Below are 12,512 nucleotides of genomic sequence, written 5' to 3'. Positions count from 1 at the left end.
GGGTCATTTCATAATTGAATAAAAATGAGGAGTCAAAGATTATACGATCTCAATTAGTATTTACAGTTGCACTTTTGCAACACTACACATGGTTCCACGCAATGTTCGGGAAAGCGTTTTTAAGCGACGCTTAATCGCGCTTAAGCGCTGAGCGCTGAGTAAACGCTTCGCTTCTGACCTTAGCGGCGATTTTAGCGTTTAGCGGTTTTTAGCGGCGATTAAGCGTTGCTTTAGCATTAGGCGCTGGTTAAGCGTGAGTTGAGCGCTCTTACTCAACGGAAAAGCGATGGGCTCCGAAAACGGTTGGGCTGGAGGGCCACAAGGGGTATAAAGGGCTTGGCCCAAAACAGGCATGTTCGGCTAGGGTTATGTTATAGGATCCACAAGAGGGGAACGAAGAGAGTTTTGTGGCGGCTGCTCCTGCTCTGGATCCAGCGGTGGCTCCTGGCGTTCTTCCTCCTCCTCCTTGGCAGTCCACTGGATCTGGACACCGGCAGCTCCTCCTCCTCCTCCTGGACGTCCCCTCCTACCAGCTCAGGTGAGGATCTTCACCTCTCCTCTCCTCCTTCTTCTCAGCTCCTCTTCTCCTCCTCTGTTCCTTAGATCCATAGATCCTCCTCTAATGTTTCTTCAATTCTCAACTTCTCATCCATAAGCAGGCATGCAGCACAGCAGCAGTAGTTTCTTTGTTGTTCTAGACTTCTAGTTCAGTTCTTTGTTTCATTCATTGCCGCATTGGTCTTTGCTTAAGCAGGCAGCAGGAAGCAATAGTTTAGTGGTTTGTTTAGGAATAGCAAAGCTGCAAAGGTAGGCACGAAAGAGGAATTTGTCTAGTACTACTGTACTAGTATGGAGTCAGGAGAAGGAGATGGTACTGGTGCTACTGCTGCAGCAACAACAGCAGAAGAGAGAGCAAAGATTCTGAAGAGGAATTCCGATGATATGGGTTGGGCTTATGGTCAGCTTGTTGATCCTAACAATCTTCAGAGAGTGAAGTGCAATTTCTGCAGTCAGATTTTCACGGGAGGTATTTACCGGCTGAAGCAACACATTGCGGCAAACTCAAATGCGGTGAGGACCTGCCTGCGGTGCCCACAAGAAGCTAAAGAAGCTTGCTTAAAAGCTTTTGAAGAAAAGGCATCAAAGACGCAAAAAAAGTATGAGCACGAGAAGGCTGTGAGAGATGTTGTTGTTATTGATGCATCATCTACTCCTCAAGGTCAAGCTCGAGATGATGATGAACTCACTTGTATTGGTAGCTCACAACCTCATGTGTTAGGTCCTATAGATAAGTGGACACGTACAATTGACCCCAAGTTATCCGGAGAAGCAAGACTCAAGCAAATGAAGATTAAAAAGGCAGCATGGGAGGAGAGATCACTTCGAGCACATGAGTACATTGCAAGATGGGTGTATACCCATGGTATGAGCTTGTTGCCCTGTTTTTTCCAATTAAATTGTAGATTGTTTGCTGCCCTCCTATGCTAAGATGTGTCTCTCTTATATGCAATGCAGCAATATCGTTCAATGCAATTAACAATGATGAGTTTAGGCAGATGGTTCAAGCCGTTGGTCAATTTGGCCCAGATCTAGATCCACCTAGTCAATATGATCTCCGGGAGACTTTCCTGAAGTCTGAATATGCAAGAACCAAGAGTGAACTCAAGGAACGAGAGGTTGAGAAGGGCAAGCATGGTTGCTCTCTCATGACTGATGCTTGGACTGACATGAAGAGGAGAAGCATTATGAATCTGGTCACACATTGCTCGGAAGGTGTTAGCTTCATCAAGTCAAAGGAAACATCAGCCACACCACATACAAGTGAGATGATCTTCAATCTAGTTGACAAGACAATTGAAGAATTAGGTGTTGAACATGTGGTGCAGGTTGTGACTGACAATGCTTCGAACAACATGGGTGTTAAGGATCTCTTGAAAGTGAAGAGGCAGAAGATATTTTGGAGCTCATGTGCGACTCACACTGTCAATTTGATGCTCCAAGGGATTGGCAACTTAGCTAAGTTCAAGAAGATAATTGATCAAGCCAAGGCTTTCACAATATTTGTGTATGGGCACCATCGCACCTTAGAGTGCATGAGATCCTTCACCAAGAAGAGAGAAATCATAAGGCCAGGAGTAACTAGATTTGCTTCCCAATTCCTCACTTTGCAAAGCCTTGCAGACAAGGCTGATTCACTAAGAAAGATGGTGGTTTCCTCTAAGTGGGATAAGATCAAGGATGTGCACTCAAAGAAAGGAAAGGATGCTACAGCCATAATTCTCAACAAGCCCTTCTGGAAGGGTGTGAATCTTTGCATCAAGGTGTTTGAGCCATTGGTGAAGGTCCTCCGGTTGGTTGATGGTGATGCACGGCCCTCAATGGGCTTTCTGTATGGAGAGATTGTGAAGGCAAAGAAAGAAATCAAAGAGGCCTTTGGTAACGCGAGGCGTGGTACAAAGATGTGTTAGCTATAGTTCAAAAGAAGATGAAAGATAGGCTTGATGCCCCACTGCAGTTGACTGCATATTTGTTGAATCCACACTATAGTTATGCAGATGACAGCATATTTGATTCTGTTGACACCAATACAGCCTTCTATTCTTGTGTGGAGACATTCTATCATGGTGATGAAAACATGCAAGACAAAGTTGTGAACTATGAAATAGGCAAGTTCCAAAGCAGAGAGGGTTCCTTTGCAAAGAAGCTTGCTAGGACTTGCCAAAACTTTGACTACAATCCTGGTTAGTCATTAGTTGCAAAACTTCCACTTAGTTGCATATTTTGTCCAGGACTCAAGTTCCTATAGTATTATTAGTTCCTGACTACGAAAAAAATTCCTCTTCCTAGTGGCTTGGTGGAGAATGTATGGAGGTGAGACACCAGGGCTGAAGGACATGGCTATGAAGATCCTTTCTTTGACCTCAAGTTCTTCCGGCTGTGAGAGAAATTGGAGTTGTTTTGAGTCGGTTAGTTTCCAAAGCTGAATTTGTTCCAATGCTTTGTCAAGTTCATATTAAGTTATTAACTAGTTCCTGACTAGTAGCATTGGCACTTGTAGATACACATCAAGAGGAGAAATAGACTTACAACAAATCGCCTCAATCAGCTTGTGTACATCCAGTTCAACTCAAGACTGTTATCCAAGAAGAAAAAGATCAAGCAGAGGAAGAACATTGATGCTCTCCTGAGTACTGATGCATCCGAAGCACAAGGCTTGTTGTTTGAGGGAGGAGATGATCATGCTTTCATAGTGTTTCCAGATGGAGATGAGGGAGCAGATGGCATACCTTGGAGTGTGGTTGGAGATGCTATGGGAACCAGTGAACAACTTGAGCTTCGTCGAAGTGCAAGGGTTAGAGATCTCCATGATGAAGAGTTTGAGTCAGATGAAGAAGAAGTAGAGGAGACAGATTCAGAGGAGGAGGACATAGAGTACGAGGATGATGAAGATGAAGTGGTGACTGGGCGCACTTATGCGGATGAGGACTGATCCATGAAGTCATGAACTGCTACTTGTCTGCTGTTGTTTTGTTGTTGCTGCTGCTTGGCTGCTAATGTTGTTGCTTGGCTGCTGTTGCTGTTTGGCTGTTGCTGTTGTTTGGCTGCTGCTGCTTGGCTACTGCTGCCATTTATCTTATATGCTCCAAGAGACTAAGACTATATTGTGTTGTTTGTTGTGGTTTGTGAACCACTGAACCTCAACCTTATCCTTATGTGTTATTTGGCTGTTTGTTGTGGTTTGTGAACCACCGAACCTCAACCTTATATGCTATTTCAGTTTTTCAGTGGCCTATGCTATATTTCCTGTTTTCTTGTGCATATTATTCAAAAACAGCCAAATTCTGGCCAATTTTAAAAAAACGCTTAATCTCGGTTAAGCTGCGCTTAAGTGGCCATTGCTCTAAGCTGTGGCCTTCCGCTCCGCTTACGCTTACCGCTTTCTTGAACATTGGTTCGAGGTAATCAATGTATTGTGTTTTGAGAGGTGTAGATGGATATGATGTAGTCTTGCTCGATCTAGACCCACAAGCAAGGGATTGTGCTTCCTGCGTGAAAGAAAGCGAAATATGCAGATTGAGAAAATAACGGACTTGAACAATCACTTCACGTTTTAGGATCATGTGCTAGTTTATTTGGTTATCCAATCTTGGTTGGCCCTAATCAGAAGATATGTTATGATAGAGTATTAATTTGTCACCTGGATAATAAAAAATATCACACTATTAGAATTGATCTCTATTTATTAAAGTCAAGTCTTCCGCCTTCACACAGTGATCCAGTCTGCGAGAGAATGTAGGGAACTATTCCTAATTGTGATTATATTCCTAATTGTCGTTGAACTTTTGTATTAGGGAACTTGAAATTACTGCTCATAAACATGTTGACACTATTTATGTTTTAATTTTTTTTCATGTTGCTTATTATAGTTTGGGGGGAGGGGGGGGACTTGTATGAGATCATGCATTAGGTGAGATCATGAGATCAACCCCAAAAGTTCATATTTAGACATTTAGAAAAACTCTGAAATTATTTGACAACATCCATGTAGGGTATGTCTACAATTCCGAAAAAAGTCAGCACAAAACTCGATATACATTTAGAGATTAAAAAAATCCGAATATGATAGTGGCAGCTTTGGGAAAATAGTATTTTGACACTATTTAGATTTTGTCTTTTTCGTTTCTATTAATGTAAGTCAAATTAGGAGCTGAAACTTTTTAAGGTTATACATCAAACATTGATGTATGTCTACAAAAAAATTAAGAATGTTTGAACATGTATTATTTTTATATAAAAAACCGTTCTCATTGATCTCATCTAATGTGAGTTCTCACACCACTCTTCCCCTATTATAATGAGGATAAAACTACCAGTAAATTTAAATTAGATTGATATCTCAAGAAAAACAAAGGCCAGCACAATAGATAGCAACTGGACGTAGAACGACCAGTAAAAAAAATTAAAATTTACACTAAAACACATACTAGCCTTTCTTACTCCGATTGTACGCTGTCCGCCAGAGGTTGGCACTTGGCAGGGCTTGGTTTGGCTCAAAGCAAAACACACCTCTGTTTTTTTCTTAAGAAATAACACACCCTTAGTTTTTTTTTCTCTTTTGTTGAGTTGAAACACATCCTCAGTTTTTGTTTTTTGAGAATTATTTTCACTCTTAGTTTTCGAAATCACTAATTAAGGAGTACTCGTTGCAAAGATCACTCCACATTCCCAGGTCACGACAAGTGGCGCGCTGCATGTGCGCCATTTGTCGCAACCTGTGAGTTTTTCCTTTTTTTCGTAGATTCGTTTATTCAAAATGTTTTATCTCTTAAACCACGCGTCCAAATCTCGAGCCGTTTTTCTTGCGTCGAGATCTTCAAAACTAGATCCCATGTTGATAGGTTTTGACGATTTTTTTTCATGAAAAACAGACGAAAAAACCGAACCGGGAGCACGGGTTTTTCCCTTTCCGAAAGAGGCACGCCTGTGCCTCTCGCGAAATCACAACCGTGCCTCTCGCGGAAGCAAAAACCATGACTCTCGCGAAAAAAAACAGAAAACGCGTATTTTTTTCCCTTTCCGAGAGGCACGGCCGTGACTCTCGCGAAAGCACAACCGTACCTCTCGCGGAAGCAAAACCGTGACTCTCGCGAAAGAAAAAAAACAGAAAACGCGTATTTTTTTCTCTTTCCGAAGAGGCACGGCCATGACTCTCGCGAAAGCACAACCGTGCCTCTCGCGGAAGCAAAACCGTGACTTTTGCGAAAGAAAAAAAACAGAAAATGCGTATTTTTTCCCTTTCCGAGAGGCACGGCCGTGACTCTCGCAAAAGCACAACGGTGCCTCTCACGGAAGCAAAACCGTGACTCTCGTGAAAGAAAAAAACCAGAAAACACGTATTTTTTTCCTTTCGAGAGGCACGGCCGTGACTCTCGCGAAAGCACAACCGTGCCTCTCGCGGAAGCAAAACCGTGACTCCCGGGAAAGAAAAAAACATGTTTTTTTGCGTGAATTTTTTTTCAATTTTTTTGATCAAAAAGCTAAGAAAGACTGGGGGAAAACCAAAACGTCGAAAAAACCCGGGAAAAAACCGTTCAAAAAGCCGAAAACGCGTGCGAAAAAAAAAATCCGGAGGGAGCACCCACGGCGCGACACGTGATGAATGACTGAGAGCACGCCAAGTGACACTGATCGTTGCGAGGCTCCCGAAGGAGTGCTCGTTAATTTGCGGTTGCTCAGACACAAAGCCAGATTTACAAAAGAAATTTGGGCCTTATGAAAAATAAAAGTTAAACGAATAGCAAGGAAAAGGCCGATGTAAGCCCAAGAAGACGCAAGGAAAAGCCCATGTAGGCCCAAGAAGGCGGTGGCAGTATTACCGTCGTCCTCTGATTCCTCTCCTAATCTATCCCGGCATCCCATCTGATCCTCGTCTTCTCCTCTCCGCGAAGCCAAAGCCAAACCCTAGAAAGCTACCCACCCTAGCTCTGCCGTCGCCGAGATCTCGCATCTCGCTCCCATGGCGGCGCCCAAGCCCATCTGGGTCCGCCAGGCCGAGGAGGCCAAGCTCAAGTCCGAGGCCGACACCGCCGCCGCCGCCAAGGCCGCCTTCGACGCCACCTTCAGGGCCCTCTCCGCGACCGCCCACGCCGACCAGTCCCCCCAGGCCGACCCGGAGCGCCACGACAGGCCCTCCTCCCCCGCCGAGCCCGCCTTCCGCCCCGACCCCGAATCCGACTCCGACTCCGACGACCGCCCCCGCGCCCCTCCCGGCCCCGTCGACCCCTCCAAGTCCTCCGCCGCGGGCCCAGGCATCGCCGGCGGCTCCGCGGGCGCGCCCGCCACCTTCACCGTCGTCGGGAAGGACCGCGACGGGCGCAGGGTCTCCGTGGGCGGCGCCCGCGTCCGCGTCCGCATCTGCCCCGCGGCTGGCGTCGGTGGCGACGACCTAGATGGCGGCGTCAGGGACAACGGCGACGGATCCTACGCCGTCACCTACGCAGTCCCCAAGCGCGGCAACTACATGGTCCACATCGACCTCGACGGCGCTCCCATCATGGGGAGCCCCTTCCCTGTCTTCTTCAGCGCTGCCACCGCCGCCTCCGCCGCGGCAGCCTTCCCCACCACCTCGTCCGCTTACCCTGCCGCCTCGTCCGCGTACCCCAATATGCTCAACCAGACCATGCCCAACATGCCAAACTACGCCGGCTCCATGCCCGGTTCCTTCCCGGGCTTGCTCGGCCTCATCCCTGGTGCCTCCTCTGGCGCTTCTGGTGGTGTCGTCCTGCCAGGCGTTGGTTCCACGTTGGGTGAGATATGCCGGGAGCACATCAATGGGAAGTGCACCAAGGGAACGGACTGCAAGTTCAGCCACCCGCCACAGCAGCTGCTCATGTCTGTCATGGCTGCCACTACGTCCATGGGTGCGCTCAGCCATGCTCCCATGGCGCCCTCCGCGGCAGCCATGGCAGCTGCTCAGGCTATCATGGCTGCTCAGGCGCTTCAGGCACATGCTGCTAAGATGCAAGCTGATTCCAAAGCTGCAGAGCAGGCTTCATCAGGTAATCCCTGCCAATTCTTAAGGAATTCTCATAGCATGTGCGCTCTATTGTTGAACTAGTATAAGATTAAAATTTGCCTGATGACCCTGTCTTCTTCCTCAGTATGCCGAATCAATAATATAGACATGTTAGATCGCAACCCTATAATGCTATCTCTATAATATAAGGTTCTTAAATTACACTGCATGAGCAAGTCCAGTTACAAAATCTTGATGCTATTTTGTACTCCCTCCGTATCAAAATATAAGATGTTTCTTTAGGCTAGCTTGGCCTACAAAAACGAACATCTTATATTTTGATACAGAGGTAGTATTATTTAGCATGGCTACGCCTTAAGGTTTACTGTATACTATATGTTCTTATGAGTTATTTCATGCACTTTATTTTTTTAGTCATGTCGCTCACCTGCATGTTGAGTCCCTGTAGGTATGACGGAAGCCGAGAAAGCTGAGACTCTGAAGAAAATTGTTCAGATTAGCAACCTGAGCCCAATTCTTACGGTGGAGACCATTAAGCAGCTATTTGGGTACTGTGGCAAAGTTGTTGATTGTACTATCACAGACTCGAAACATATTGCTTATGTGGAGTATTCCAAACCAGAAGAAGCAACCGCTGCATTGGCCCTCAGTAACGTGGATGTTGGTGGTCGCCCCTTGAATGTTGAGATGGCTAAATCTCTTCCTCAAAAAACTAGTATTGCAAATAGCAATTTACCTATGATGATGCAGCAAGCTGTTCAGATGCAACAGCTGCAATTCCAGCAGTCACTGATGATGCAGACGTCAATAGCCGCTCAGCAGGCCGCTGTACGTGCAGCCACCATGAAAAATGCCACTGATGCAGCAGCTGCACGGGCTGCTGAGATAAGCAGGAAGTTGAAAGCAGAGGGCTTTGGTGGGGAAAGTGCGGAAGAAAAGGATGCCAAAGAGAAGTCAAGGTAATGTTTGACTAGTTGGATTATACATGAATCATTGTCATCTTTTCCAGTATTATGGTAACAGATAGTTCTTGTTCCTGATTTTGCTCTACTTGTACATTACAACGTCAGATTAGAAGCACACTGTCTTTACTCAGACAGTTCTTTAGTTATTGGTTGTGTGAAAGGGATTTTTTATATATATTTTTATTGTACATGCCTTAATTTTTTAGGATATAGAAACACATGTTGTTTTCAAGAGATAGCTTCCCTTTTGATGATGTTCTATTTATTTGGCATACATTTCATCATTTACGTTTATGCATCTATGGTTTTATGGAACATGTGAAGTAGAATGAGATATCTCAGAGTAGGACTATCAACAGCATAATTTCTTTTGGTTTAAAACTGCAGAAGGAACCCTGACCAGTTTATTATTTGCTTTACAGATCGCCATCGCCCCCTTCTCGTAAATCCAAGTCTCGGTCAAGATCACCTATCAAGTACCGTCGGAGTAGGCGGGATCGCTCTTACTCTCCGCCAGTTAGACGCTCCCGGGATCACCGATCACGATCTCCGTCGAGATCTCACCACTCAAAGTATGGCAGTGACCGATCATATAGGGATGATAGGGACAAATATAGCAGGTCTGGGAGAAGAGAGAGTGACAGGTCTCGTGATCATTACTCATCTAGTTCAAGGAGGAACAGGAGCAGAAGTATAAGCCCGAGGTCTAAGAAGCCATCAAGAGCTGATTCTCGGTCACCGAAGCGGCAAAGGGAAGAAAGTTTAAGCCCATCAAAATCAAGAAGGTCAGCTCGTGCTGGTTCAAGGTCACCACGACATCATAAAGGAAGCAAGTCATCACCAACACGTGATCAGCGTTCTTCTCGTCGTAGCAGGCATTCAAGATCCAGATCTCAAGAGAGAAAGCATCGTAACAGTGATAAGAAGGATGTCAAAAAATCTGAGGTGCAGGATGACAAAAAAAGATCTGATAGAGGTACTAGAGGTGGCAAAGATGAAAGGCCTGTAAAGGACGCAGTGGATAAGAATGCAGATACTTCTGTTGTTGCTCATAAAAGGAGTTCATCTGTATCTGAAGATGAATTGCTGGATATTGACAATGGCAATCACAAGAAATCTAGACATGATGCTGCTGCTGCCGTGGAGTATGACAAGAGGAAGAATGAAGACAGTATTGAGGATGTGGATTCTCCAAGGTCAAAATCTGAGAAGAGAAGCTTGGTAGAGGATGGTGATAATATTCAGAAACATGACACAAGTAGGAGTACTAAGATGAAGACAGATGGCAAGAAGTATGACAAAGACGATTCTTCTCGCAAGGACAGAAAATACAGAGAAGATGAATCAAGACATTCCAGAGATAAAAGTTCGCGTCATTCATCTTCACGGTCCCATAGAAGTTCAAGGCATTCCGGGGATAAATATCATAGGGATGTTACTGACCAGCATGAGTCGAAGAAATCAGAAGAGGGCACTCGAGCTAGGAAATACAATTCCCTTGATGATCCCTTGTCTTCAGATAAAAAGAACCTTCATAAAGGGAGGTCTCCAGATAGGATGGTTAATCAGTCGGAAGCTGGTTCAGACTCTGATGGCTTCAAGCATGACACTGAAGTTAGGCTGCGAAATGCTTCATTAGAAGGAGCTGATCTGGTCATCCAGGAAGACCAGCAATTTCCTGATGAAACTGGTACAGATAAATGCTCAGCAGATGCTCTATTGCCTGCATCAAAGCAGAGAGCCGAGGAAGATATGTGCTCTACTGTGTCCGACATTAATGGGCAACATGGACTTGAAGGAGATGGCGCTTTAGGGGGCACCGAAGAGTCTGCCATGTGATATTAACCACAGTGTTTACCTGCCACATCGTTCAGTTGGCTGATTGCAGAGTCTACTCATACAATGGATGCATTGCTGAACTGGTGTTTGTTATCTCCTCTCTGATTTAGGAGTTTTATTTGCAGGATATGAAGATCTTTTGGAGAGCTTCAGTGCCAACCAGAGTGTTCATCTGATCTATAAAAATGTATTCCTCATTAACTTAATTGATGGAGATTTGCTCCTTGGAGTAAACTTCTAAATGTAACACTGGAGATTGTAAGGTGATTTAGCACAGTGAGGTCAAAACCAACCATATATATTTGTCGTTGCAGGCTTGTGAAGAGTTGGAGCTGATTCTGCGGTGTGAATTGAAGATTCAAGGGAGTGCGCACTTATCCATACTCAAGTAAAGTCCATTATGAAAGATTAAACAACTTGTCTCTAGGCTATGCTACATTTCAGTTGGCATGCTTTGGCTGGTGCAATGGTCTGAGATGTTTATCTACATACTGTGAACATATTTTGATTGAGTTTGCATTATGTGCTGTGTTTTTGCGTATGATTCTCTCATGTGCATCTTTTATCAGTAATGATCTGATGATTCAAAAAGTTCAGCAGCTTAATTGATCCGTATGTTAAGTTCAGTAGTTGTTTAGTCCTTCGGATGAATGTAGACAATTGTGCTGTAGAATTTATTTGTTATTTTGTGTGCTTCTCAATTCTCACCCTGCCTAAAATAAATGTCTTGAGTTTGTGCCATGGCATTCATGATTTTTCCTTTTTCCTTTCCTTTTTCCTTTTCCTTCTCCCCCTTTCCTGAGTGACAGGGGCTCGCTTGAGAAGGCAGTGTCTGACTGATGTGAGGCAATTGTTGATAAAGTCGGAACATTTACTCCAGGGTGTTCCCTTGATAGTTCCAGAGATAAGCAGCATGCCTTCAAATATTATTATTCCTTGTCTTCTTTTTGCTCTTGCACATGTTTGTTCGTTTCGGAAGAAGCACCTGTCCTCTGCAAAGAGTAACTTTGCTAGTTACTGCTCACCTGCTATGACTGGTGCTGTGGTTGGAAAAACATGTGCAGGTTTCTTGAAAGCTGGTTGCCGTTGGAACTTGGAACATGTTTGGGAGGGGACAGGACATGCTAACTTTAAAAGCTGCTTTGTGTGTAGAAGAGGTAAGGATTTATGCTGTGGACTTGTTCTGGTGAACACCAGAAATACTTATCCATGTCCAGAAACCAATCTTGATAGATATCGAGATATGTTTTTGTGCCATATAGCCTATTCCATTGTCCATTGGACTGGATTTTTTATAGGAACTTTGTACAGTGTTCAACAAATTAAAATAGTATGCAACCATGTCAGTTTCGTAGTTATAAACTTGATGCCTTTCCTGCCTTTTTTATTTGCTTGTGTTGAATAGGATGGCTACAGTACAATGGACATAGCAAGCTTGTTCCAGGGATCCGGATCTTTATAAGTACTGTACGTGCTAGATCATTTTTCTAGTCTCGCCCTGTCACTGGATGATTGAGTAGCGTCTAGCAGTTGACAGACTGAGCCAACTAAACAGTATTGGCGAGTCACTGATAATGTGGTTGCTTGGATCTATCGAATGAATCTCTTGACATTTGGTAATGGGTTTGGGTTTTGGGTTGATGTATGAATTATATGGGAGGCTTAGTTCTAAGAAATACCAGTGTTAACTGTCTAGGGAGAAGTAGGTGACAAGTATCATCATGCATGCACAGGCTATTTGGCCTGCACCTACAAATTGCTCAATATTTAGGTCCGGAAGTACTTATTCAGGTCCAGAAATCCAGCCTTTAATGTGTTGTATGTTCTTCCGCTTCAACCTATTCTAAATTCGGTGTTTGTTTTTACAATCTTGAACGAGTTATAGGTGTGCTAGCATTTGTATCTGAACAAGTCTTAGGCCCTATTCCGCAACCCTCCGCTCCTTCAGAGCGGAGCGCGTGGAGTGGCCCTTCAGCGAAATTTGAACTGGATGCTGCTCCGCTCCAGCGTGGAGTGGACCTTCAGCGAAATTTGAACTGGATACTGGTCCGCTCCATAGTGGAGTTGGAGCGGGGAGAGAGTGCGAACAGGCTCTTAGTAATGGATTTCCTTTTTCTTCCTGCGCTTGTATTGTCTTCCTTCCAACAAAGATGAATAAATGGACATAGCGA

General features: G+C 44.6%; 1 protein-coding gene and 1 pseudogene across 3 annotated transcripts; both read left to right on the top strand.

Annotated features, from left to right (window-relative positions):
* Positions 1-849: 849 nt before the first annotated feature.
* Positions 850-3,490, top strand: LOC109737081 (uncharacterized; annotated as a pseudogene).
* Positions 3,491-6,400: 2,910 nt separating this feature from the next.
* On the top strand, positions 6,401-12,160 carry LOC109737077 (uncharacterized). 3 transcript variants are annotated; one of them, XR_002226512.4, is made up of 6 exons: positions 6,401-7,559; positions 7,986-8,496; positions 8,925-10,528; positions 10,656-10,729; positions 11,151-11,498; positions 11,747-12,160. XR_002226512.4 is itself a non-coding variant. In XM_020296299.3 (3 exons), the coding sequence occupies exons 1-3, from the start codon at positions 6,518-6,520 to the stop codon at positions 10,339-10,341; spliced, it is 2,970 nt and encodes a 989-aa protein (XP_020151888.1). In that variant the 5' UTR covers positions 6,401-6,517; the 3' UTR covers positions 10,342-10,882. The 3 variants fall into 3 exon arrangements, 1 of the variants encoding a protein (XP_020151888.1); XR_005771841.2 differs by lacking the exons at positions 11,151-11,498; positions 11,747-12,160 and having other exon boundaries at positions 10,656-10,882; XM_020296299.3 differs by lacking the exons at positions 11,151-11,498; positions 11,747-12,160 and having other exon boundaries at positions 8,925-10,882.
* The last annotated feature ends 352 nt before the right edge of the window (positions 12,161-12,512 follow it).

The sequence above is a fragment of the Aegilops tauschii genome, chromosome 3 (assembly GCF_002575655.3).
Source record: "Aegilops tauschii subsp. strangulata cultivar AL8/78 chromosome 3, Aet v6.0, whole genome shotgun sequence".
Taxonomy (NCBI): domain Eukaryota; kingdom Viridiplantae; phylum Streptophyta; class Magnoliopsida; order Poales; family Poaceae; genus Aegilops; species Aegilops tauschii.
This window is presented reverse-complemented; position numbering and strand designations above follow the sequence as displayed.